The 27,805-nt window shown below is 39.9% G+C and overlaps 2 protein-coding genes and 1 long non-coding RNA gene across 3 annotated transcripts in view; 1 reads left to right on the top strand and 2 right to left on the bottom strand.

Annotated features, from left to right (window-relative positions):
* Positions 1 to 27,805, top strand: part of LOC140521639 (uncharacterized) — a 264,697-nt gene that overhangs the window by 201,411 nt on the left and 35,481 nt on the right. The gene's annotated exons all lie outside the window — the stretch shown is intronic.
* LOC140521645 (uncharacterized) lies at positions 5,423 to 27,235 on the bottom strand. Its single transcript, XM_072636891.1, is given in 7 exon segments — positions 5,423 to 7,270; positions 10,763 to 10,769; positions 20,224 to 21,665; positions 23,148 to 23,243; positions 23,945 to 24,071; positions 26,513 to 26,550; positions 26,553 to 27,235. Coding segments are annotated over 7 exon segments (3,255 nt in total). The 5' UTR covers positions 26,737 to 27,235; the 3' UTR covers positions 5,423 to 5,909.
* LOC140521651 (uncharacterized) lies at positions 11,263 to 12,545 on the bottom strand. The gene is made up of 2 exons (XR_011973013.1): positions 11,823 to 12,545; positions 11,263 to 11,415 (listed from the first exon to the last, which is right to left on the bottom strand). It is a non-coding gene; the product is annotated as an uncharacterized lncRNA (long non-coding RNA).

Here is a 27,805-nt window from a genome sequence, read left to right as displayed (position 1 = left end):
AAAGAAGGGCAAAGGGCCTTCCCATAACTCCAGCCTCAGGCAGCGGCTGCAGAGGTCACATTGGGCAGGTGGCAGCAGCCCCGGCAGCAGCCTGCATCCACTGTTGGATCATAAAATCACTGGGGGCACTGAGCAGCTGATTCTTACCTCAGCCCTATGTAGAGGCGCTGGGGCAGCTAATCTTTATCTCACACTAATGGCGGCCCTGCCCCCGCAGCTTATCTGAATCTCAGCCCCTAGTGCTGGCTTGGCAGAACTGGAGGCCAGGTGGTTGTGAAGAGGAAACTCTGCTAAGATTCTGGGCACAAAAATCTCTTCCTGCTCCCAGACCAGTGTACACATTTGATTGTGCAACTTGGGAGGAACTGAGGTCTTACAGATCCCCAGAGTATACCCTACTCTTGACAAAGGACCCAAAAGTCAAGTAACTGGATGGGAAAATGCCCAAAAAAGGGGAAAAAAAAACAAGTCTATATAAGGTTACTTTCTTGGTGAACATATATCTTCTCCCATCCTTTCAGATGAGGAAGAACAATGCTTACCATCAGGGAAAGACATAAAAGTCAAGGCTTCTATATCCCAAACATCCAAAATAAATATTCAGTGGGCTCAGGCCATGGAAGAACTCAAAAAAGATTTTGAAAATCAAGTAAGAGAGGTGGAGGAAAAACTGGGAAGAGAAATGAGAGAGATGAAAGAAAAGCATGAAAAGTAGGTCAACACCTTGCTAAAGGAGACCCAAAAAAATGCTGAAGAAAATAACACCTTGAAAAATAGGCTAACTCAATTGGCAAAAGAGGTTCAAAAAGTCAATGAGGAGAAGAATGCTTTCAAAAGCAGAATTAGCCAAATGGAAAAGGAGGTCTAAAAGTTCAATGAAGAAAATAGTTCTTTAAAAATTAGAATGGAACAGATGGAGGCTAATGACTTTATGAGAAACCAAGAAATGACAAAACAAAACCAAAAGAATGAAAAAATGGAAGATAATGTGAAATATCTCATTGGAGAAACAACTGACCTGAGAAAGAGATCCAGGAGAGACAATTTTAAAATTATGGGACTACTTGAAAGCCACAATCAAAAAAGAGCTTAGACATCATCTTTCATGAAATTATCAAGGAAAACTGGCTTGATATTCTAGAACCGAGGGTAAAATAAATATTGAAAGAATTCACCGATTACCTCCTGAAAGAGATCCCAAAAGAAAAACTCCTAGGAATATTGTGGCCAAGTTCCAGAGTTCCCAGGTCAAGGAGAAAATATTGCAAGCAGCCAAAAAGAAATAATTCAAGTATTGTGGAAATACAATCAGGATAACATAAGATCTAGCAGCTTCTATATTAAAGGATTGAAGGACTTGGGATATATTCCAGAAGTCAAAGGAACTAGGATTAAAACCAAGAATCACCTATCCAGCAAAACTGAGTGTAGTACTTCAGGAGAAAAATGGTCATTCAGTGAAGCAGAGGACTTGAATAGAAAATTTGACTTTCAAACACAAGAGTCAAGAGAAGCATGAAAAGGTAAACAGGAAAGAGAAATCATAAGGAACTTACTAAAGTTGAACTTTCCTATACATTCCTATATGGAAAGATAATATTTGTAACTCATGAAAACTGTTTACTTCTAATTACCCCCTCCTCCCATTTGCCCTCCTTTCTATCATCCCCCTCACCCCAATTATCCCCTTCTCTCCTATTTTCTTGTAGTTTAAGATAGATTTTTCTTACCAAATTCAGCGTGCATGTTATTCCCTCCTTAAGCTGAATGTGATGAGAGTAAGCTTCGCTTTTTCCTTCTCACCTCCCTCCTTTCCCCCTCCATTGAAAAAACATTTTCTTGCCTCTTTTATGAGATACTTTGCCCATTCCATTTCTCCCTTTCCTCCCAATATATTCCTCTCACCCCTTAATTTTATTTTTTAGATATCATTCCTTCCTATTCAATTCACCCTATATGTCTATATGTATACAATCCCTCCAACTACCCAAATACTGAGGAAAGTCTCAAGAGTTACAAATATTATCTTTCCATGTAGGAATGTAAAAAGTTCAACTTCAGTAAGTCCTGTAGGATTTCTCTTTCCTCTTTACCTTTTCATGCTTCTCTTGATTCCTGTGTTTGAAAGTCACATTTTCTACTCATTTCTGGTCTTTTCATCAAGAATGCTTGAAAGTCCTCTATTTCATGAAATGAACATATTTTCCCCTGAAGTATTATACTCACTTTGGCTGAGTAGGTGATTCTTGGTTTTGATCCTATCTCCTTTGACCTCTAGAATATCATATTCCAAGCCCTCCAATCCCTTAATGTAGAAGGTGCTAGATCTTGTGTTATCCTGATTGTATTTCCACAATACCCTAATTGTTTCTTTCTGGCTGCTTGCAATATTTTCTCCTTGACCTGGGAACTCTGGAATCTGGCTGTAATATTCCTAGGAGTTTTTCTTTTTGAATCTCTTTCAGGTGGGGATCGGCGGATTCTTTCAATATTTATTTTACCCTCTGGTTCTAGAACATCAAGGCAGTTTTCCTTGATAATTTCGTGAAAGATGATGTCTAGGTTCTTTTCTCGATAATGACTTTCAGGTAGTCCCACAATTTTTAAATTGTCTCTCCTGGATCTATTTTCCAGGTCAGCTGTTTTTCCAATGAGATATTTCCCACTGTCTGCTATTATTTTCATTCCTTTGGCTTTGTTTTATAATTTTTTTATTTTTCATAAAGTCATTAGCTTCCATCTGCTCCATTCTAATCTTTAAGGAATTATTTTTTCTTCAGTGAACTTTTGGATCACCTTTTCCATCTGGTCAGTTCTGCTTTTTAGGACATTCTTCTTCTCTTTGGCTTTTTGGATCTCTTTTGCCGTTTGGGTGAGTCTGTTTTTTAAAGTGTTATTTTCTTCAGCATTTTTTGGGGGTCTCCTTTAGCAAGCAGTTGACTTGTTTTTCATGATTTTCTTGCATCGCTCTCATTTCTCTTCCCAATTTTTGCCCTACTTCTCTTACTTGATTTTCAAAATCCTTTTTGAGCTCTTCCATGGCCTAAGACCAGTTCATACTTTTCTTGGAGGCTTCTGATGAAAGAGCTTTGACTTTTTCTTCTGTTTGCATGCTTTGTTCTTCCTTGTCATCAAAGTAAAATTCTATAGTCTGATTCTTTTTCCAGTTTTTGCTCATTTCCTGAGCCATTTGCTTGACTTTTGAGGTTTTTGTCAAGGTACTTCTCTGCTTCCAGTGGGGGTGAGGATGGGGTGTACTGTGAGCTGCTCAATTCCCCCACAATCTGTGGGCCTAGACCTCTAGAAACAGTTGCTGTCTCTACCCCTGTGGTTGCTGTGGCTGCTGAGGGTTCTGCTGCCCTGGGGCTGGGGCCAGACCACTCCACTCTCCCACACTGGTCCCACAGGCTTTTTCCACTGACCTTCCAATTTGATCTTGGTGTTTTGGGGTTGTGAAGCATGGCGTGGCCCAGCCCACATTGGACTGTGCTCTGCTCCCAACCTGGCACTATAAACACTTCCCAGGGACCTTCCAGGTTATCTTGGGCTGGTGATTTGCTTCACTCCATCATTCTGTGGGTTCTACAGCTCCAGAATTTGTTTAGAACCATTTTTTACAGGTATTTGTCTGGGCTTGGTGCGCCCTCTAGAAAGTGAGTAGTTATTCCGCCATCTTGGCTGTGCCCTTCAAATGTTCATTTCTCTCAAAGCTTGCAGAACATGCAGATAGAGATATACATGGGAGTTCATTGTAGACAGTGAACCCAAGTATGGACAGACAAAAAAGACCTTATATCACCAAAACAACTCCCTCTCACCTGTCCCTCCCTTCCTGGCTCAGGATGCCTAAGTCAGCTAAAATTATTGTCTCCATATATGTAACTATAATATGAAAAAGGAATTTTCTCAATTGAATAGGTTGTAAATATGATAAGAGTTAAAGTGCCAATTGAAATTTTAGAACCAGAATGTTTTTTTTCTATCATTAACATGACATGATATAACACAGCATATGTCCATAAAATACCAAGATAAGTCCCATTATTTAAGATAGCATCAGATTTGATCTCACATTTAACTTTTAGGATACTGATATCCAGTTCATTGATCTGCTCTTTTTCTATTTTATTGACATAAGCATTTGAGTATACATATTTTCCTCTGCTCACTGCTTTTGCTGTATTCCATAGATTTTGAGATCTCATTTTTATCATTCTGTTTAATCAGATTGTATCTGTGATCTGTTCCTTAAGCCATTCATTCATTAAGGTTAGATTTTCTATTTTAAATCTGTTTCTGGGGACGCTTATTAAGTATAATTTTTGTTGTACTGTGATCTGAAAAGTATATTTCTAATACTTCTGTTTTTAACGATAAAATTTTTATGCACTAATATATGAGCAATCTTTGTAGTTTCCATAAACTGCTAAAAAAAAAAAAAGTTGTATTCCTTTCTATTTTCATTCAATTCTTTCCAGATACTATAACATCTAGCTTATCTTACATTATGTTCACTTTGACATCTTTCTTATTTTTCGGTTAGATTGATTTAGTTTTGAGGGGAAGATTAAAGTTCCTATTATAGTACTCCTATCTTGCTCTGCTTGCAGTTCATTTAACCGTTTGGGTTTGTTTGGGGGGGTTTTGGGGATAAAAATTTTATCGGCTATACTATTTAATGAATATAGATTTAGTATTCATATTGTGGATTCTTGGAAGATCGTAGGGTAGGGCAAAAATTTCTAGGCTCTCCAGATTTCTTCCAGAGACAGAAAATTGCCACAAAGTGGAGAGTGCAAACATAGAGTGGTAGTATTTCTCCTAAGACAACTTGAAAGGACCTCAAAAAGAGAGAACCTCCAAGGGCTGAGATTTGGTCTAAGTGAAGCACAGTCATATCCAGGCTGATTCCACTGAACCAGAAAATAGGCTCTGGATGAGCTCTGTTAGGAAGTAGATTAAGCCTCAAGAAATTTTACCTTACACACTTTTATCTCTCATTTCTAAAGAACAGCAGAGTGCAGAAAGATTGAAATCCACCTACCCCTAGCCCCATGACCATTTCCAGAAGCTAGGCCTATCTGGGGTTGTGGCTGTGGGTGAGAAGCCAGCCCATGCCCAGTGAGTGCAGTACTACAGGGAGGAAGAACATTTCTGTGGCAGCAGGGCTGGGGGTCCTAACTGTGGTTTAGGGGAGAAGTCTGAGAGTGAGCCTTTCAACAGAATTCAGAAAACAACAGTAAGGAAGACCTGAGGGCTAGAGCAACACCACCCACAACTCTGAATTAAAACTTGTGTATAATAATAAACTGCTAAAAATAAAAACGAGTAAAGAAAGGAAAAAGAACCCAACAATAAATATTTTGATAAAAAGATCTGGGTCCATATTCACAGGAAAATGATAAGGTTAAAAAAAAGACCCTTTCTACCCAAAAGAGTAACATTAATGATCACCAGCCCTAAAACACTCTTCAAAGAAATTTAAAAGGAATTTAAAAATCCAATAAGAGAGATAGAGGCAAAATTAGGGGAAAAAAATAAAAGGAAGTGAAAAATAAATTATGAAAAAAAGTTAGTTGGAAAAGTCAGTATAAACCCTTCTTTTAAATAATTTTTTTTCCACTTAACATTTTATTTCTCTAATTATATATAACAATAATAAATCATTTATTCCACATTCTCCACCCATCTTTTTATGGGAACAAGGACCCAGACAAGTTCCTCCTACAAGTACCCTTTACAGTTTCTTCAACTTTTTTCTCAAGCAGAGCATGAAAGAAGCATTGAGGGAGGGAAGGAGGTATGACTACCCACTCAGGATACAGTGTGATCCATGATTACTAGACATGTTCTGATTTGTAAGGAAGCTGTATTTGTTTTTCATCTCCTTCTGCTGTGCTTAAGCATGACTATTCATATGGTTTTTCTCCACTATAAGTTGTCTGATGCCTAGTAAGATGTGCCTTCCTTCTGAAGGCCTTCCCACATAGTGTACATTGATAAGGTTTCTCTCCAGTATGAATTCTTTGATGTCGAATCAGTTCTGAGTTGTAGGGGAAAGCGTTCCCACACTCCTTACATTTAAAAGGAATGTCTCCAATATGAATTTGCTGATGCACGGTAAGTTGTTTCTTTGTCCTGAAAGCCTTTCCACATTCACTACATTCATAAGGTTTCTCTCCACTATGAATTCTCTGATGCAGTGTAAGTTTTGACTTATTCCTGAACGCCTTAACACACTCACTACATTCATAAGGTTTCTCTCCAGTATGAATTCTCTGATGCAATGTAAGATTTGATTTATACCTGAAGACCTTCCCACATTCACTACATTCGTAAGGTTTCTCTCCAGTATGAATTCTCTGATGCACAGTTTGATGCCCCTTATTCCTGAAGGTCTTTCCACATTCACTACATTCATAAGGTTTTTCTCCAGTATGAATCCTTTGGTGCATAGTAAGCTCTGATTTATTCCTGAAGGCCTTCCCACATTCACTACATTCATAAGGCTTCTCTCCAGTATGAACTCTCTGATGCAATATAAGTTTTGACTTATTCCTGAAGGGTTTCCCACATTTACTACATTCATAAGGTTTCTCTCCAGTATGAATTCTCTGATGCAATGTAAGATTTGACTTACAAGTGAAGGCCTTTCCACATTCACTACATTCATAAGGTTTCTCTCCAGTATGAATTCTCTGATGCACAGTTTGATGTCCCTTATTTCTGAAGGCCTTTCCACATTCACTACATTCAAAAAGTTTTTCTCCAGTGTGGATTCTCTGATGCACAGCAAATTCTGACTTACTTCTGAAGGCCTTTCCACATTCACTACATACATAAGGTTTTTCACCACTATGAATTTTCTGATGGACAGTAAGTTCTGACTTACTCCTGAAGGCCTTCCCACATTCGCTACATTTATAAGGTCTCTCTTGTGAATGAATTCTTTGATGCTGAACAAGTTTTGAATTGAACAGAAAGGATTTCCCACATTCCCTACATTTATAAAGAATGTCTGCCATGTGAATTCTCTGATGCCCTGTAAGTTGTTTCTTAATCCTGAAGGCCTTTCCACATTCATTACATTCATAAGGTTTCTCTCCAGTATGTATGCTCTGGTGCACAGTAAGCTCTGACTTACTCCTGAAAACCTTCCCACATTTACTACATTTATAAGGTTTCTCTCCAGTATGAATTCTCTGATGCACTCTAAGTTGTTTCTTACTCCTGAAGGTCTTCCTACATTCACTGCATGAATAAGGTTTCTCTCCAGTATGAATTTTTACATGTTCAGTAAGATTTGAGTGGTAGGAGAAAGCCTTCCCCCACTCCTTCCATTCATGAAGCATTTCTCCAATATGAATTCTCTGATGCACAGTAATCTCTGACTTAATCCTGAAGGCCTTTCCACATTGACTACATTCAAGAGGTTTATCTCCAGTAAATGCTTTGCTCTCTGAAAGGAAGAATAAAGAGATGATTAACCCTGCCTTTTTAATCCTTTCCCAACATTTTTAGTTGCTCTAAGGTTTTAGAGCTATTCCATTGCCTTCTCACTTGAAATGACTAGTCTCACCACTCTTCCACTAAGGATCAATTTAGCTAATGTGAAAGCATGATGAGTCAAAAGTAACACATATAAATGAACTGACTTGGATGAAATTTCCTGGCGGGATGAATGAACCCTGACTCTACTTTCATTGGCTGACATCTGAGTGGAATAAGACTATTCAGAAAAAAAAAAGATGACTGAGAACTTGCCCATGTATCCTTACCATCTGAGGTGAAAAAAGGAAGGGAAAAGTCTGAACAGAAAGAAAATAGAGGTTTAAATTTAGAGTGAAGAAGAGAAATAGACACATAAAGTAAACAGAATAAAGAATAAGTATTAGGGGAAAATATGATAAGTATTGCCATAAATTTCCTCTAAAAATCCAACGTATCTGCTTTGTAAGGAACTGGTTGAAATAATAATTACCATAAACATTACTCAAACTCCAGTAATCAAAGAAATAAATGAAAACAATCTGGAGGTATCAGTGAATAGACATGATTATCAAAGATACTAGAATTGATACATTTTGGCAATCATGTTGAAATACCTACTTATTAAGCTGCTGCAGCCATTTTTCTGAGAAGATAAGAATTTCAGCTAGAAATACAAAATTGTCTCCTTTCACTCAATATCCCCACTACTGGGTTTGCATCCTCAACATGTTACTGAAAGCAAACAAAGCATTCTCAGTAAAATTTTCACAACAGCTTTTTGTGAAATAGCAAAATATTGAAAATCAACAGGTCCAATGATGGGGTTATGCCTACACAAGTCCTGTCATATGAACATAATAATGTGTCTTTATAAACACAAATTTCAAAGCATAAAGAAAAACAGAATGACACAACATGATTGACAGAAGAAAGGGGAATTAGGCTAGCATTAAATATTTTTAAAAGCATTAAAGCAACAAAACACGCAAAAAAAGCACCATTAATATCTTAAATAATGTGTTTATTACAAAAGGGAGAATGAATTCATGAAAGTTGAGGCAAGAGAATGCCTGCTTAAGTTAATCTTCAATGAATGCCCTGTACTTAGACAAAATCATTGTTTGAGAATGGAGGTACATGCCAGTAAAGAGATACATAAGAAAAGTAACTTCTTGAGGCAAAAAAAAAAAAATGAAAGTTTTGAAGTCTCAACTCCTCTCAACAGGCCTGAGAAGCTTTGATAAATGGCACTATTTAACATCTTACAGGAGCTCTGACCTAAAATGACCAAGAAGTCAGTATTTTGCAATGAATCATCTGCTTGGGTTTTATGTAGTCACCTGGAGAGCTGCTTCTGAGAATGTCTGCCTCTGGCATCCAAGATGCTTCCTTTTTTTCTAACTGGTAGATCACATCTGGCTTGGAAACTGCAAATCCTGTTCATTGAAAATGAAAAAATGCCAAACAGTCATCTAAGAGTTCTATCATAGAGCAGATAGGTGAAGTACTCCTATCATATATAACACCAAAGGCACTGTATTAGTAGATCTGGTCTGATATTTTTTTTTTTCAAACATGGGGGTCTCAATAGGTTGGTTGGAGAGAGAAGCAGGATTTTTTTCAGAGAAATAACATTTTTTAACAAGTATCCCTAAAAATTCTGATTATTCAAAAATAATTCAAATTTAATAATTCAAAATGAATTTAAATCTTCTTTGGGAAAAAAGTAGGCATACCAGAAAGACTTCAAGAAAAGTAAAAAGGAATACCAAAGGATATTCTACATTATGGTACAATGGATTACTGAGTAGGACTTAGGAAAAAAATTGTTCATTTGACTCACTCTCTCTGTTTGGACAGCGAGAACACTGTGTATGAAGAAAGCTACATTGGGATTAAAAAGTAATATTGATTTGAAGCAACAGAGAGGGGAAGATACATTCTGAAGAAATCAATTTCCAGGCATACTAAACAGTGACCTTTTTCCTGGAAACAGGTAGGACAGGAAATATGTCTGCTGGTTACAAAAGGATTAGGAAGTTTCCTTTTGTATGCCAAAGAATAACTGTTAAAACCTTGAAAGCTGTCACAGTGCATATAAAGACGACAAAGGGTTAGCTTTTCTTACCCAAAGACACCAAGTTCCTATAGTTCTCCAGCATCACATCCCTGTACAACTTTTTATGAGATGGGTTCAATTGTACCCACTCTTCCTGGGTGAATTCCACAGCCACATCCTTGAATGTCACTGATTCCTGAAATACCAGAAACATTTGTGCTTACAACCAGTTATCGCTCTGTTATGAAGTTCAAATGGAAACTGCTTGGCAGTAGGCTGAGGGAATGGAGGGCATTAGCACAGAAAGTGGTACAGGGGACTGAGGCAGTTATATCAACCATACTGACTCCATTTTGTGACTCAATCCTGGAGGCAGCTCACTTCTTTTTCTGTTCAATTACAGGTCTAGTTCAACTTCTGAATTTTGAGAAAAATTTATTCAGTTGTGGGAATTGGGAGAAAGCTTTATTGCATTGTTGGAACCTAGTCCTGCATGGCTGGGAAACCAGAACATCTCTACCTGCTCTTTAGAGACCCTTAACTAAGGACCTGGGTTTTGCTGTTGAGAAACCCAGTCAGATCCAAAGAGGTCAAATTGATGTAAGGAGTTCTCACAATTCTACATCTCAAGAAATCCCTATGTCTTCAATCAAAACTGGCTCTGTGTTGAACAATTAGTTATTGTTTCCATGCTCCTTTCATTATATACAGACACTTGGGGGCAGTGGGATACTTTGGTTGCTGAATCCTAGGAAATGAATCTGTTGTGTGTCACCCCTGCCAACAAGGAATGTCCCCAATCTTTCCTCCGATTAGAAATCAGATTACCTAATATTTTATTATTTGCTTTTAATTAATTGGTCTTCTTTGGTTGTTTTTAATTTTATATAAGTACATCTTCCCTATATTCAGGTCTAGTCATAAGTTGTGGAAGGGGCATGGTCCCAGTTTGTTGTCCAGTTGCCATGCATTAATTGCTTAATAACTGACATGGCCAAAAGATTAAACCTTTGTTTCCTAAGTCATCTTTCATTTGCTACAAGGGATTGTTGCATTTATTTGTTTGTATCCTACTAGTGTCTGGTATATAGTAAGCACTTAAAAATTCCTCTCCCAGAAAGAACTGGTTGTGTTTGTCCTTCGTTTTAGACGAGGACCATGACATCAGAGAAATGAAATCAAAGAAATTTCTTTTCTATTTAAAGGGGTCACCCCCTGACTACGTCTAAAGAGGTCTATTTGCTGAATGGGCATTACTTCACTTTAAGTGAGTACCTGAAAAGGCCTTAGCCTAAAAGGCCAAGATCTCCCATTGCATCCTGGGTCATCTCCAGCCATTCTGAAAATTATGTGGTCACTGGATCCAGATGGCAAAAGAGGAGAAAAGTGAGGCTGGTAACCTTGCACAGCCCTCCCTCACTCAAAACAAAGTCAAGTGCAAGTCGTCATCATTTCTCCCATGGTGTTCTCATGGTCCTCTCAGAAAACAAAGGACAAATGTAACCTAGAAAGAACTGATAAAAGAGCAGTATGAATAGGATAATTTCACACACACACACATTTGTATCTAATGGTAAACAACTCTAGAGTGGGAGAGCATGGGGAAAGAAAGAAAAATTTACATAATTTAATCATATTTACAAAGAATAGTAAGCCTTACATAATTGATTTGCAATTTCACATGAAATTATCTTTTTTATAAACACACCATATTATGTAAATATTTATTTTATTCCACAGATTATAAAGATGAATGTGAAAAGTGAGAACTAGGAGAAAACTGGGCACAGGGGCAGCAATAATGATCAACTGTGAAAGACAATTATTCTGGTGGATAGTGATCCATGAGAATTCCAAAGGGCTACCTATAAAAAATAGAAAGAAAATTGATGAACTTTGAGTGCACAGGAATGAAGCATATTCTTTTTCACTTTAATTTTTTGCAATTCTTTTTTGGACTATGGCCAGTGTCGAAATGTTTTGCATTACTTCTTATGCAATTTGGGTATTCTACTGTTTACCACCTCAATGGGTGGGTGGGAGGGAAGGAGTGAAACAAGGGAAAGAATTTGGAACTAAAAATTATGAAAAAAAACAAAGTAAAGGTAAGGTCTTTTTATTGTGTGGAGAAGATTAACTGGAGTCTGGCTGTAAATAAATACATGTGTCATTTAGCTGTAAATACATGATTATCTGATGCCCATAATTTCTAGGATTACAGCATAAGAGAAGGAACCGTACCCGTGGGGCAGTATTTCAGGAAAGCACTCACCTGTCCCGGCCTGGCTCTCAGCACCGGGGCCATCGCTCTTCCTCCAGGCTCCCCCCCACGGGCGCGGGGCAGAGGCCGCACCGGCCAGGGCTGGGGAGGGAAGGAGAACGGTGAGCAGGGGGGGCCAGGCTGGGTCTGCCCTGTTCAAGGACTAGGAATCACCACTGGGAGGAAGGGACGGGGGCCGGGCCCCACAGTCATTTCACTGACGGGGAGGGAGGGGAATCTCTTTAAAAACAAAATTGTAAAACGGCCACGTGACCCTCTCAGCAGGAACCACGGAGGGGAGCATCATGGAAGGCGTCCTGGAGGACGAGGCCGCAGCGAAGGCTGGTCCAACGAGCGGTCAAACATACACTGGGAACACCCGCTCTCGGACCCAGGGCACAGGGAGGCGCAGGACCTGGCTGAAAGGGGGTTAGAACCCACCCCACCTCCGCGGGCTCCTCCTCCAATCCTCCAACCCTCTCAAGGCCGCTAGAAAGCTTCCGGGGCTTCCTGCCACCCCTTCTTCGTGAGCTCCCCAACCACCCGCCTGGTCCCCAACACCGCCGCAGCCGTCTTCCACCTCGGCCTGGCCCGGATCTCGGCGCCCCTCACTCAGTCGCGCTTGCGCTCTGGATAGAGCAGCAGAAACAACCACCTGCAAGCGCGGAATAGCCTGAGAGGAAGCTAGATGGAACTGACGTAATGCGCCCTTGGGTTTAAAAAACGCCGCTAGTTACGCACGGCCTCCTGGGAATCGTAGTCTGGAGTCTTAGGCGTTTGGTGCGCATGCCTGGAATATGGCACCTCTCCCGGTCCGCACTGCAGCGCATGCTCGGCGCCTCCCGGCCCTTCCTGCTTGGAGCTTCACACCGTCCGCTGTTCACCTTACCTCATTCCAGATCTTCAAAGCCCCAGAGTCCACGGGGAATCCCTGACCTAGAGGGAGCCTGGGCTTTCTCCAAGTCTAGTCCGCCCCGCGGCCTCTCTCACTCCTGAAGCCAGTACTTACAGGCCGCAGCTCTAAGGAAACGCTTCCTGTGCCCCGCCACTTTTCCGCAGGAAGTGATGCGGCGGCTCCGAGGAAGGAAACCACGAGCTCGGTGCTCGAGGCTCTTTGTACTCTCCCAGTCCTGGAGGGCTTCCAGGCAGGCGGAGCAGGGGGCAGCAGGAGAGATTGAGAGGGTGCTGAGCACCATCGGAGAAGACAGCAGAAGATTCTGCTGTGGTCTGGGCTATATTTGGGGGAAGCAATGTTGGAGAGAAGCTGAGGATCTGAGAAAGGCCAGGCCCTGTGTGGGGTCCATGGGACAAGGATCATGGAGGAGGGGAAAAGGCGGAGCCCGGCCAATGCCAACTTTGTGTAAGTTTCCTCCGGCAATGAGACGGACCCAAGGGAAGCCAGGAGAGAATGAGAGCTATTAGCTGGCTTGGAGAATGCCCTGTGTTTGGTAGATGGAATAAATAAAAGAGCCAACATTTACCTGGAACTTCCTGTGTTCCAGGTCTGGTAAAGTACTTTATAGTGACTTATCTCATCTAGTCCTCACAAGAACCCTGGGAAGCTGGTGCTATTATAGCCCCCATTTTGTAGACGTGCAAACTAGGGTGAAGTAACTCGGCCAGGGTCACACAGGTAGAAAGTATTTGAAGATTTGAATTTGGGATTTGATCTCAGGTCTATGTGAGGTAACAACAATGTGCTAAGTTTGATTCACAGCAGGATTTCATGACTGGAACGTAGGTACTTATCTGAGATCAGAAAATACCTGCTGATTGTTAAGTAATACAATAACTGTTTGATTTTGGCAGAGGGTGAACACAAAGGATTGTTGTTATGCCAAGTTCAGGGCACAGCTTGCTTGCCTAGCCTTAGCTCTAGAAACAGGGTGTCTCTGACCATCTTGACAAAAGAAAGTCACTATGTATGGCAGAGCTGGTCAGGGTTAACAACAATTTAGCCTGGTACCAGCAGCCACCACAAGGGGCTCCAATCTCCTGATCTATGCTGCTATCATCTCACACTGGGGTCCCTGACTGGTTCAGTGGCACTGGGTCTGGGACAGAGACCACTCTCTTAATGAGCAGCATAAAAGCTGAAGATGCTGGACTGTATCAACATGGTTATAGCTGGCCTCTCATAGTGATCCAGACCTGAACAAAAGCTCCAGGGTAAATTTGGCTGCTGTAGCTCAAGGGCACAGCTGCTTCCACCGCAAAACCTTACGTCAGAGCAGTGACTGCTCTCCTCTCAGGACCGCTCACCCTCCTAGGTCCCATTTTATTCACACATTACATTTTACCAACTTTGGCATCACAGAGACCTAAAAATAATCCCATCAGGGGATTTGGGGTGGAGTGCTTAAACAAGTGGGATTACTTGATATTCCCAATCAAGTTCACACTGGAGAAGCAAAAACTCTGGTTTTGCCTCAAAACCTTCCATACATGTTCTCCCTCATGCATTCAAGATAAATCAGTAAGCATTTTCTAAGCATCTTCTGTGTGCCAGGCACTGGGGTTGTGTGGTACAGATAGAAAGGAAAGATCAACCTCTGCTCTCAAGAAGATCAGTCAGGGGGAGACAACTGCAACCAGCTATATACAAACAACATATAGACCAGATAAATAGGAGTTAATCAGCAGAAGGTCAGTTCTAGGATTAAGGGAAATGGAGGAAAAGTTCTTGCTGAATGGAGATGAGACTGTAGATGGGACTGAAGGAAGCCAGGAGATGAAGAGGAGGAAACAGAGTGTTCCAGACATGGGCCACAATTAGGAGAAATGCTAAGAGTCAGGAGACAGATTTTTGGTGTGTCAAAATGATGCAGAAAGACTGGAAGGCAAGGAAGCAGCCAGGTCCAAAAGAGTTTATAAAACCTAAAAGGATTTTATATTTGATTCTGGAATAGAAAACCAGTAGAGTTTATTGACTAGAGAGCTTACATGACCAGACCTTAGACAGAAGAGGATCAGTTAACAGCTGACAGGGGGATGGACTGGATCAGGGACAGACTTCTGGTAGGGAGATCATTCAAAAGCCTTCTGCAATATCCTAGGCATGAGGCAATGCGAGTGGGGACCAGGGTGGCAGCGTTGTCAGAAGAGAGAAGGGGGCACATAAGATTTTACAAAAGAAGAAATGCCAGGATTTGACTGATGATTAAAGAGTCAGGTGTTGTGGGTGACACGTATGTTGTAAGCCTGAGTTTGGACCCTACTTTGGGCATTACTAGTGTAGCTTTGTGCAGGAATTTAGACTCCATAAGCACCCATTCCTCATCTGTAAAAAATGAGAATTTCTTATATTAATTCCTGATATTTAATGTTGTGGAGATCCAGGCTTTTTTCATTGTCTTATTTGATTGTGTGAAGCCCAGCCTTTGAAGGACTATACTGACCTAGGCAAATAATTCTGCCCACCTAGATCATCTTATCTAGACTGTATTTCTGCCCACTGTGTTCCACTGAAGCCAATCTGAGTGTAGGTAGATCCCTTGTCTACGCTGCAAAGCCTGGGAATGGTCTAGGTGTAGAGATACTCTCTTTGTCCAAGACTGACATGAAGTGACTCTCCTAGCCCCACTTTAGAGTAAGCCCAGTTCTTCTTTTAAAGTCCACCTCTCCTAATGTTAGCATTGATTGCTAACCTCAGGAACACCCACACTACCTAAGAGTACATAAGCTATGAGCCTGCAGCTTTTGGCAGTTGCCACTGACATTATCTGCTAGCAAGATTAATAAAATGATTAATTTCCCAGAAACTGTGGCTCTTGAACTTTTTATATGTCACAACAAGATAGTGGAACTTCATGACCTCTCAGGTCATTTCTAGCTCTAAATCTCTGAACCAATGACAGAAATTTAATGGTGCAGTATACAGAGTGCTGGATCTGGCATCAGGAAGACCTGAATTCAAATCTAGCCTAAGTCACTGTGTGAACTTGAGCATGTCATTTGACCTGTCTGCCTCAGTTAACTATTCTGTAAAATGGGGATAACAATAGTACCTAAATCACAGGGTTCTTATGAGAATCAAATAAGAATATATGTAAAATGCTTAGTAAACTTTAAAGTGTTAGATAAATGCTAGTTATTATTCACATTGATTTTCCTTTGTACTCTTCTTGCAAGAAGAAAAAATAAAGTGTTGATGGTATGAGCAACTTCTAATATAGTAACATATGTGAAGTCCTTCCAGAAGTATTTTTATTTTTCTGGAATATTCAACTCCCTGCCAGCTAAGTCTTTGCTCTTATTTTGTGGTTATATTTGACTGTCTTATCCACACCCTCAAAAGACAAACACACACACACACAAAGGCATACGTAAACACACTTCCCCTTTTCCTTATCCACATGATAGCTGGGAATTTTGAGTATAAAATGCACATAACCTGTCTCCACAGCAACCCTACTCCATGTGGTCTCAGAGGCACATTGCTTTCCTTTACGGACTAGAGCTGCTGCATTCTGCTTCTCCACCTCTTCCTCCTTCACTTGAAAAATGATCTCAGTGCTCCACAAGCACATTCTGATTCATAAAGAAAACCATCAAACCAGTGGAGAGAGTTTGACTTTACTGAATAAGGCTGTGGTTAAAGTATTGTTGTCCTGAAGAAACTGGACAAATACATTCCCATGGGCAGGAATGCTCACTCTGGGATGGATAATGGATGCTCCTGCTCCACTTGCAGTACTTGTTCCTAGAATATCCCAGTCTTAGTCACATTACACCAGTAGGTGCAACTTCATCTGTCTCCTAATTTTGGGCCTCCCCCTTCCACCTCTACTAACCCCATTTGTCTTTCACTTTTACACTATCTCCAGTGTGTCCTTTGCATCTTAACCAAACTGTAAGATGATAAATGGGTTTGTGGTACTCCACCTGATGTGAAAATACAGTTTCTGGACCTGCTTGTGGTCCAGAACAGTTGTCCTGTCCCTTAGTTATGTCAAAAAAAACCCAGAGTACTGAGTTAGTTCAACACCCTGAGGCCCCCTTCATTTTGCCTACCAAATAATGAACTCATCCCCAAACCTTATATCTTTACCCTTGTCAAATACAAGGCTGTCGAATTTGTTACCATAAATTCTATGATTATTCTCTTCCACTGATCAACCTATTTCTTAGCCAGAACCAAGTAGTTTTGATAATTAGTGCTTTATCATATAGTCAGTCTGGTACTGCAGAACCTCCTTCCTTGACATATATTTCTATAATGATATTCTTGACTTTTTAACCTTCCAAATACATTTTTTTTCTAATCCAGTAAAATAATTTTTGGTAATGTAATTGGGATGACATTGATTACATATTTACCTAAAATTGTCGTTTTTATCCTATTGGCCCTGCCTGCCCATGAACTATCAAAATTCCTCCAATTGTTTAAATCTGATTTTATTTGCATACAAAATTTTTATTAATCTTATTTAAGTAGTTTCTGAGTTTGTTTTGGCAGGTGTGCTCCCAGGTATTTTATACTGTCTAGTTATTTTAAATGCAGTATCTTTTACTATCTCTTCCTGCAAGGTTAGGTTTATGAAATACAGGAATGCTAATTAATTATGAGGATTTACTTTATAACCTGCTGCTTTATTGTTTTAACTAAAGTGAGTATTTGGGATTTTTCAAGTGTAGCATCATATCACCTGCAGAAAGACCCAGTTTTATTATTACCCTGTTCCCTATTCTGATTCCTTCTACTGCTTTTTCTTGGCTTATTGCTAGGATTTCCAATACAACAATGAATAATATTGGTGACAGTGAGCTTCCTTGTTTCACACCTGATGTTACTGTGAAGGCTTCTAGCTTATCTACATAATAGAAAGATAATGTTTGCTGGTGGTTTTAGATAAATGCTTTTTTATCAATTTAAGAAAAAATCCATTTGTACAAATACTTCCTAGTGTTTTTTAATGGGATTATACTGTATCAAAAGGTTTTCCTGCAGCTATTGAAATAACCATATAATTAAAAAAAAAACTTATATTGCTACAATCAATTGATAGTTTTCCTTATGTTAAATTTAAATCATCCCTGCATTCCTGGTATAAAACATACTTGATCAGAGAGTGTAATTTGTATAGGTTGTTGTAATATTTTTGTATGTTTTATACCATTTTTGCATCCATATTCATTAATGAAATGAGTCTGTAATTGTCTTTCTGTTTTGACTTTTCCTGGCTTTGGTATCAGTTTCACATTAGTTTCATGAAAGGAGTTTAACAGAATTTCCTTTTCTTTTTGCCTGTTATTCCAAATAATTTATTTGCTCATAAATCCATCTGATCCTGGTGTTTTTTCTTAGGAAGCTCATCTATGGTTTCTTCAATTTCTTTTTCTAAAGGATTTCTATTTAGACATTCTATTTCCTCTTCTGTTAATCTAGGACATTTGTACTTTTGTAAGTTTTCTTCTATTTCACTTAAATTGTTAAATTTATAGGCATATAATTACGGAAAATAATTTGATTCTTTAATTTCATCTTTGTTAATGGTATATTCACCCTTTCCATTTTTGATACTAGTGTTTTTTCTTAAAATCAAATTAACCAACTGTTTGTTTTGTTTCTTCATAAAAACAATTCTGAGATTTATAAATTCAATGGCTTTTTTATACTCAATTCTAGTTTCACCTTTAAATTTCAGGATATTGATAGCCAATTCATTGATTTGCTCATTATTTAATTGATGTAAGCACTTAGAAATATCCGTTTTCCTCTAATCACTGCTTTTGCTGTATTCCATAAGCCTTTGATTTCTCATTTTTATCACTCTCATCGAATTATTTCTGTCTTGTTCCTTAATGCACTCATTGAGCTTAGATTGTTTAATCTCCAATTAGATTTTAATCTATGTGTCTGGGATCCCTTATTAAGTACAATTTTTATTGCACTATGATCTAAAAAGGATACTTTTAATATATCTGCTTTGGATCATAACATTTTTATGTGATCAGTCTTTGTATACGTTCCATGAACTACTGAAAAAAAGTTGTATTCCTTTCTGTTTCCATCCACTTCTTTCCAGATTTGGATAATGTCTAGCTTATCTTAAATTCTGTTCACTTCTTTGATGTGAACTTTCTTGTTTTTTAGTTAGATTGATTGAGTTTTGAGAGGAGAAGATTAAAGTCCGGGATTATATTACTAATATCTATCTCTACTTGCAATTCATTTAACTATTTTGGGGGGAGTGTGTATAAAAGTTTATTTGCTATAATATTTGATGCATATAGATTCAGTATTGGTATTGTACATTCTTGGAAGATGGCAGAGTAGGGAAAAAATTTCTAGGCTCTCTGGATTTCCTCCACGGACAGAAAATTGCCACAAAATGGAAAGCAGCAAAGATAAAGCAGTAAAGTAATCATCTTCCTAAGACAACCTGAGAGGACCTCCACGGGCTGACATTTGGTCTAAGTGAAGCATAGTCACCTCAAGGCTGATTCCACTGAATCAACAATTGAATCCAATTCCACTGGATCAGCTCTATCAGGAAGCAGACTAGGCATCAAGAAATTTTACCTTACAAACTTTTACCTCTCATTTCTAAGGAACAGCAGATGACTGAGTGAAGAACAATTGAAATCTTTTGTGGCCACAGGGCTGGGGTTCTTAACTCTGGTTTAGGGGAGGAAAGTAGTCCCTGAGGTTAAGCCTTCAACAGAATTTTAAAAATAACAGTAAGGAAGACCTAAGGGCTAGTACAAAATTACCCACAACTCTGGATTAAAATTTGAGTAGAATAATAAACTACTAAAAATAAATTCAAATAAAATTGAGTAAGCAAATGAAAAAGAAACCAACAAAAAATAAATACTTTAATAAAAAGAAGATCTGGCTCCATATTTAGAGGAAAATGGTGAAGTTAAAAGAAGTGGAGTAGGAGTGGCTTTACTCCTACTCAAGAGAGTAACATCAAATGGACGCAAGCCCATAAAGAACTCTTGGATGAAATTTAAAAGGAATTCAAAAATCAAATAACAAAGATGGAAGAAAAATTAAAGAAACTGGAAAATAAATTAAGAAAAAAGCTAACCAATTGGAAAAAGTGATATATAAACCCTTCATTTAATTATATTTCATTTTTTCCCCTTAATGCTATTTAATTTTTAATTATATGTAACAATGATAAATCATTTATGCCAGATTCTCTGCCATCTGCCTATGGGAGCAAGGACCCATACATGTTCCTAACTTCTCCTGCAAGTACCTTGTACAATTTTTTCATATTTTTTTCTCAAGAAGGGCATGGAAGAAGCATTGAGGGAGGGAAGGAGGTATGACTACTCACTCAGGATACAGTGTGATCCATGATTATTGGACATGTTCTGATTTGTAAGGATGCTGTACTTGTTCCTCACTTCCTTCTGCTGTATGTAAGCATGCCCATTCATATGGTTTTTCCCTAGCATGAATTCTCTGGTGCCTAGTAAGATGTGCCTTCCTCCCAAAGGCCTTTCCACATACAGTACATTGATAAGGTTTCTCTCCAGTATGCATTCTTTGATGTCGAATAAGTTCTGAGTTGTAGGGGAAAGTCTTCCCACACTCCTTACATCCAAAAAGAATGTCTCCAATATGAATTTGCTGGTGCACATTAAGTTGCTTCTTTGTCATGAAGGCCTTTCCACATTCACTACATTCATAAGGTTTCTCTCCAGTATGAACTCTCAGATGCACTATAAGTTGATCCTTAATCCAGAAGGCCCTTCCACATTCACTACATTCATAAGGTTTCTCTCCCGTATGAATTCTCTGATGCAATGTAAGAGTTGACTTATAACTGAAGGGCTTCCCACATTCACTACATTCATAAGGTTTCTCTCCAGTATGAACTCTCAGATGTACTATAAGTTGTTCCTTACTCCTGAAGGCCTTTCCACATTCACCACATTCAAAAGGTTTCTCCCCAGTATGAATTCTTTGATGCAATATAAGAGTTGACTTATAACTGAAGGCCTTCCCACATTCACTACATTCAAAAGGTTTCTCTCCAGTATGAATTCTCTGATGCACACTATGATGTCCCTTATTCCTGAAAGCTTTTCCACATTCACTACATTCATAAGGTTTCTCTCCAGTATGAATTCTCTGATGCACAGTATGATGTCCCTTATTCCTGAAGGCCTTTCCACATTCAGTACATTCATAAGGTTTTTCTCCAGCATGAATTTTCTGATGAACAGTAAGCTCTGACTTACTCCTGAAGGCCTTCCCACATTCACTACATTCATAAGGTCTCTCTCGTGAATGAATTCTTTGATGCTGAACAAGTTGTGAGTTGAACAGAAAAGGCTTCCCGCACTCCTTACATTGATAAACAATATCTCCATTATGAATTTTCTGATGTTCTGTAAGTTGTTTCTTAATCCTGAAGGCCTTTCCACATTCACTACATCCAAAAGGTTTCTCTCCAGTATGAATGCTTTGATGCACAATAAGTTGTTTCTCTATCCTGAAGGCCTTTCCACATTCATTACATTCAAAAGGTTTCTGTCCAGTATGTATGCTCTGGTGCCCAGTAAGCACTGATTTACTCCTGAAGCCCTTCCCACATTTACTACATTCATAAGGTTTCTCTCCAGTATGAATTCTCTGATGGACTGTAAGTTGTTTCTTACTCCTGAAGGCCTTCCCACATTCACTACACTGATAAGGTTTCTCTCCAGTGTGAAGTCTCTGATGCTCAGTATGATGTGACTTCTTCCAGAAAGCCTTCCCACATTCACTACATTCATAAGGCTTCTCTCCAGCATGAATTTTCTGACACACAGCAAGATGCTCTTTGCTCTTGAAGGCCTTTCCACATTGACTGCATTCAAGAGGTTTATCTCCAGTAAGTTCTCTGCTCTCTGAAAGGAAGAATAAAGAGCTGATTAACTGTCTCCTTAACCCTTTCCCAACAGTCTTAGTTGCTCTAAGGTTTCAGAGGTATTCCCTTGCCTTCTCACTTGATATAACTAGTCTCACTACTACTCTTCCACTAATGATCAATTTAGCTAATAATTAGTGAAAATTTGACTCAAAAGTAACATATATTAATGAACTGACTTTGGATGAAATTACCTGGAGGGATGAATGAACCCTGACTTTCATTGGCTGACATTTGAATGGAATAAGACTATTCAGAAAAAAAAAGATGACTGAAAACTTGCCAATATATCCTTACCATCTGAGGTGAAAATAGGAAGGGAAAAGTCTGAACAGAAAGAAAATAAGAGAATTGAGTTTAGAGTGAGCAAGAGAAATAAATATGAAGTAAACAGAATAAAGAAGTATGATGGGGAAAATATGATAATTTTTGCCATAAATTTCCTCCAAAAACTGAGCCTGTCTACTTTAAAAGGAACTGATTGAAATTTCTAAGAATAAGCCATACAGGTATTTTTGACAAGAGAAATTAATTAATAATAACCTTAAACATTACTCAACTCAATCAAACTCTGGTAATCAAAGAAATAAATGAAAACAATTTGGAGGTAACAGTGAATAGCCATGTTATTAACAAAGACACTTTAAAATGATAAATTTTGGCAATCATGTTGAAATAGCTACTTATTAATAAAGCTGTTACTGCCATTATCCTGAAAAGTAAGAATTTCAGCTAGACTTACAAAATTGTACCCTTTCACCAATATCCCCACTACTAGGTCTGTATCCTTAATATGTTACTAAAAGCAGACAAAGCACTCTCAGTAAAATTTTCACAACAGCTTTTCCTGAAAGAGCAACTAAATGAAAATCCATGGGTCCAATGACTGGATTATGGCCACACAAGCTCTGTCATATGAACATAATAATGTGCTTTTATAAAAATAAATTTCAAAGCATAAAAGAAAAAGAGGATGACACATAACATGATTGACAGAAGAAAGGGGCATTAGGTTAGGTTTAAATGTTTGTAAAATAGCAGCAAGGCAACATAATTATAAAAACAAAACAGAAGGGAAGTCAAGCAAAAAGAGCACAATTACTTAATGTCTTAAGTTATGTGTTTTGTTTTTTAAAAGGGAGAATTAATTCATGCACATGAGGCAGGAGAATGCCTGCTTAAAATAAAATAATCTTCAATGAACAGAAGAGAAGTAATTGCCCTGTATTTAGGCAAAACCATTCTTTGAGAGTGGAGGTACATTTCAGTAAAGAGATACATAAGAAAAGTAACTTCTTAAGGCAAAAAAAAAAAATGAAGTTTTGAAGTCTCAGCTCCTCTCAACAGGCCTAAGAAGCTTTGATAGACCATGTTGTTCAACATCTTAGAGGAAATTTGACCTCAAATGACAAAGAAGTCAGTGTTTTGCAATAACATATCTGCTTAGGTTTTATGTAGTCACCTGGACAGTTGTTTCTGCGAATATCTGCCTCTGGCATGCAGGATGCTTCATTTCTTTCCAACTGGTAGATCACATATGGTTTGGAAACTGCAAAGCCTGTGTGTTGAAAACGAAAAAGTGCTAGGCAGTCATCTCAAAATTCCATCATAAAAAGGAGACATGAAATATTCCTTCCATCTCATAATACCAAGGGCACTATATTAGCTGATTTAGTCTAAGTTTTTTTTTCAACCATGGGGATCTCAATGGCTTGGCTAGAGTGAGAAGTAGGGTTTTTTCTTTCTTTTTTTTAGAGAAATAACAATTTTTTAAAAGCATCCATAAAACTTCATTCAAAACAAGTTCAAACCCTCATTGGGGAAAAAAAGTAGGCATACTAGTAAAATCTCAAGGATAGTACAAAGGACTGCCAAAGAATATTCTATATTATTTACAATGGATCACTGAGTAGGACTTAATAAAAAATAGTTCATTTTACTCACTCTCCCTGTTTGGACAGTGGGAACAATGTGTATGATGAAACCTACATTGGGATTAAAAAGAAAATCTTGATGTGAAGCAACAGAAAGGGGAAGATACATTCTCAAGAGTAATAACACATTAAGAAATCAATTTCCAGGCATATTAAGCAAAGACCTTTTCCCTGGAACTAGTACCACAATCTGTCCCTTGGCTACAAAAGGGTTAGGAATAGTTTCCTTTTGTATGCCAAAGAGTAACTGTTAAAATCTTGAAAGTTATCACTTTCATACACATGCACATACATATTAAGACTCCAAAGGGTTAGCTTTTCTTACCCAAAGACACCAAGTTCCTATAGTTCTCCAACATCACATTCCTGTAGAGCTTTTTCTGAGATGAGTTCAATTGTACCCACTCCTCCCAGGTGAATTCTACAGCCACATCCTGGAATGTCACTGATTCCTGAAATACCAAAAAGATTTGTGCTTACCCAGCTATACCTCTGTTATAATGTTCAAATGTAAACTGTTTGCCAGCAGAGTGAGGGAACTGAAGGCATAAGAACAGTTATTGGTACAGGGAATTGAGGATATTCAGTCAATAACAATGACTCCATTTTGTGACTCAATTCTGGAGGTAGCTCAGTTCTTTTTCTGTTCAGTTACAGGTCTAGTCCAACTTCTGTCTTGTGAGAAAAATATACTCAATTGTGGAAATTGGAGAAAACTTCTTTGCATTCTTTGGACTTAGCCCTGCATGATTGGGAAAAAAAGACAACTTCTACCTGCTGTTAAAAGATGCCTAAGGACCCAGGTTATGCTGATCAGAAACCCAGTCAGATCTAAAAAGATTGATGTACGGAGTTTCCTCGCAATTCTACATCTCAAGAAACTCATGTCTTCTTTGAAAACTGGCTCCATACAGAACAGTTGGTTATTGTTTCCATATTTCTTTCATTGTATAAAGTCACTTGGAGGGAGTGGAGCACCTCTTTTCCTGAATTCAGGGAACTGAACCTGTTGTGTGTCCTGTCCCCCAAACCCCCCCAACATGTAAAGTCCCTAATCTTTCCTCCAATGAGAAATCAGATGACCTAATATTGTATTATTTGATTAGTTGGACTTCTTTGATTATTTTTGATATATAAAAGTACATGTCCCCCTATATTCAGGTCCAGTCATAAATTGAGCCCCTTCATCCCAGTTTGTTGTGCAATTGCCATGTATTCATTCCCTAATAAATTGACATGGCCATAAGGTTGAACCTTTGTTTCCCAAGTCATCTTTCATTTGCCACATGAGATTGTTTCATTTATTCATTTGTATCCTAGTACAGTGTCTGGTATATAGTAAGCCCTTAGTGATGGGGTACTTGGGTGCATGTGCTTGGACCCCAATTCTAAAATCACATTTCTCCATAGCCTCAGAACACTACGCCAGGGAGCTTCTCCCCAGCCCAAGGAAACAGGCTGCCCAGCAACAACTGTTATTCCCTTCTGGATACAGCAGCCAGAATTTGTTGGTCTGAACCTATAGAACTTACTAGTCTGAATCAGCTGTGTACTGACTGAACTGGCTGTATACTGGGTCATAACGACATTTACTACTCACTGATCAATCATATGTATCCTATACACATACTCCCTTACATTTACCTTGTCTAAGAAGACAGTGATGAGAGCAGCCTGGGTATTTCTTAGTCAGCCCTGACTGCTAGTTGAGTTAGTGATGTTTCAGGCCTAATATCACACCTCCAGGTAGCCCCCTCACCTTGGACTATTTCCCAGTGAACTCTGGGTAAAATACTTGTGCAGCAGATAACAAAAATGTATGTTATTTTAAGAACTAACTACTCCTTAACCACTCACTAATCCCACACTGACTCACTAATTAGCATATTTGGCACATGTTATACTGTAGAACATCTTAAATAAAATTTACGTGTACCCCTCTAAAGTTACAGGTTCCCAAACAACTCGTGCCCACTGAAAAGCATAATAAATCTTTACCTTGACCTCAACAAGTGTGTGACTTCTCCAAATGGCCCACACATGCAATTCCAGTCTTCAGATTCCTGTACTTCCCCCCTCCCCTCCCAGCCCTCATCTTTACGAATTCCTCTCCCAGAAAGAACTGATATATAACAGTATGAATAGGATGATTTCACACACACACACACACACACACACACACACACACACACAGAGGCATTCATGTCTAATGGTAGCCAACGCCAGCACTGGATGGGAGGGGGAAGGGAGAAAAAGAAGTTTACATGATGATTTAATCATATATTTACAAGAAATAGCAAGTTGTGCACAATTGATTTGCAATTTTACATGCAATGACCTTTTTTTATCATACTACATTCCAGAAATGCTATAGTCCACAAATTATAAACAAAATCAATAAATGTTTAAAATGAGAACTAGGAGAAGACTGTGAAACACTTAGCTGCTCTGATGGATATAGCAATCCATGAAAATTCCAAAGGACTAAATAAAATGAAGAAAGAATTGATAAACTAAGAGTGCAGAGCGAAGCAAATTCTTTTTCAGTTTCATTCTATCAATTTTTATTTGCACCAGGGTCAATATGGAAATGTTTTGCACTATTTCACATGCAAAATGGGAATCCTATTGTTTACCTTCTCACAATGAGTGAGGGAAGAATTGGAAGGAGGGAAAGAATTTGGAGCTAAAAATAAAAAAGTAAACAGAGTAAATGTAAGGTCTTTTTTTGTATGAAGAGGATTAACTAGTTGGGGAGTAAGGTGTCATTTGGCTCTAAATCCAAGATTCTCTGATGCCCACAACATCGAGGGTTATCATACAGGAGAAAGAACCATACCCTGTGGTCTCTGGCCTGAGAAGGTATTTCAGGAAAGCAGCGGGTAGCACTCACCTGGCCTGGCCTGGCTGTCAGCACAGGAGCCATCCCTCTTCCTCCAGGCTCCCCCCTCCGGGGGCGGGGCAAAAGTCACAGAAGACAGAGCTGGGCAGGGAAGGAGAACCGTGAGATGGAGGGGCCACGCTTCGGAGTCTGCCCTGCTCAGAGATCATAAATCCCCACTTCTCCCCTGGGGTGGGGGCATGGATAGAAGGAGGGGGCCCCAAGGAAACAGTCATTTCTGTTCTGGGGGAGCCAAAGGAAACACTCGTTTCCTTGCCGAGTGTTGGGGGGAGGCACAAGGAAACAACTATTTCTTTCTTGGGAGTCCCCCTAGTATCTCTAGAAAAGAACTGGAGAACAGACACGTGACCCTCTCAGCAGAGAGGGCACGGACCCCGGCAGCAGCACGAAAGGCTTTTCAGACAAGGGGTTGCCGCGGGGGACGGACCAACAAGCAGACAGACACGCACCAGGAGGACCTGCCCCCGGACCCTGCCCCGGGGGAAGCACAGAGGCCTGGAGGGGCAGGACTTGAGCGGGGTCCCAGGATACGGCTGTGCCTAAAGGAACATTAGAACCCGCGACCAGAAGCCCACCTCCGCGTGCTCCTCGAACCCTCCGCCACCCACAGGCCGCCCCCAGACCCTTGGAAGCCCTCCAGGGCTTCCTCCCTCCCCTTCTCGGGGACCGCCTCAACCAGCTCTCCCGGCCCAGATCGCGCCACACACCCCGCAGCCCGCACCTGGCGCCTCCCCCGTCTGTCCCTCGCCCCGTCACACTTCACCTCCGCGCAGGGGACTGGCAGCCGCCACCGGCAACGAGAGAAAAAGCGGAAAAGAAACGAGGCGGAAGCGTCCTAGAAGGACGGAAGTCCCAACCTCTCGCCCTTGGACTTGGAAAACGCCTCCCGCGGAGCACGGCCTTCTGGGAATCGTAGTCTGCAGGCTGGGGCGCCTTCTGCGCATGCCAATGGCTCAGCTCCGCCCCCCGGCCTAGAATACCGCCCAACCTCTCAGTCGGCCGCGCAAGGCCGTGCCTGCCTTGGAGCCCCGCCCCCTCTGCTTCTCCCTTAAGTCGTGCGTCTTCTTCACAGCCACAGCGCACGGGAAGTCACCAGGCCTGGGGTCCCACACATGGAGGGACCACGGGGTCTTCTCCAAGTCTGCTGCGTCCCGTGGCATTTCCCAGACTAGTAGCCAGTTCCGAGAGGCCGCAGCTCTAAGGAAACGCTAGTTGTGTCCCGCCATCTTCCCGGAGGAAATGACGCGGCCACGAACGGAAGCGGCGGCTCCAAGGAAGGAAACC

This window comes from Notamacropus eugenii, chromosome 1, assembly GCF_028372415.1.
Source record: "Notamacropus eugenii isolate mMacEug1 chromosome 1, mMacEug1.pri_v2, whole genome shotgun sequence".
In the NCBI taxonomy this organism is placed as follows: Eukaryota; Metazoa; Chordata; class Mammalia; order Diprotodontia; family Macropodidae; genus Notamacropus; species Notamacropus eugenii.
Note: the sequence above shows the minus strand (reverse complement) of the source record. Positions and strands in the feature narration are given on the sequence as shown.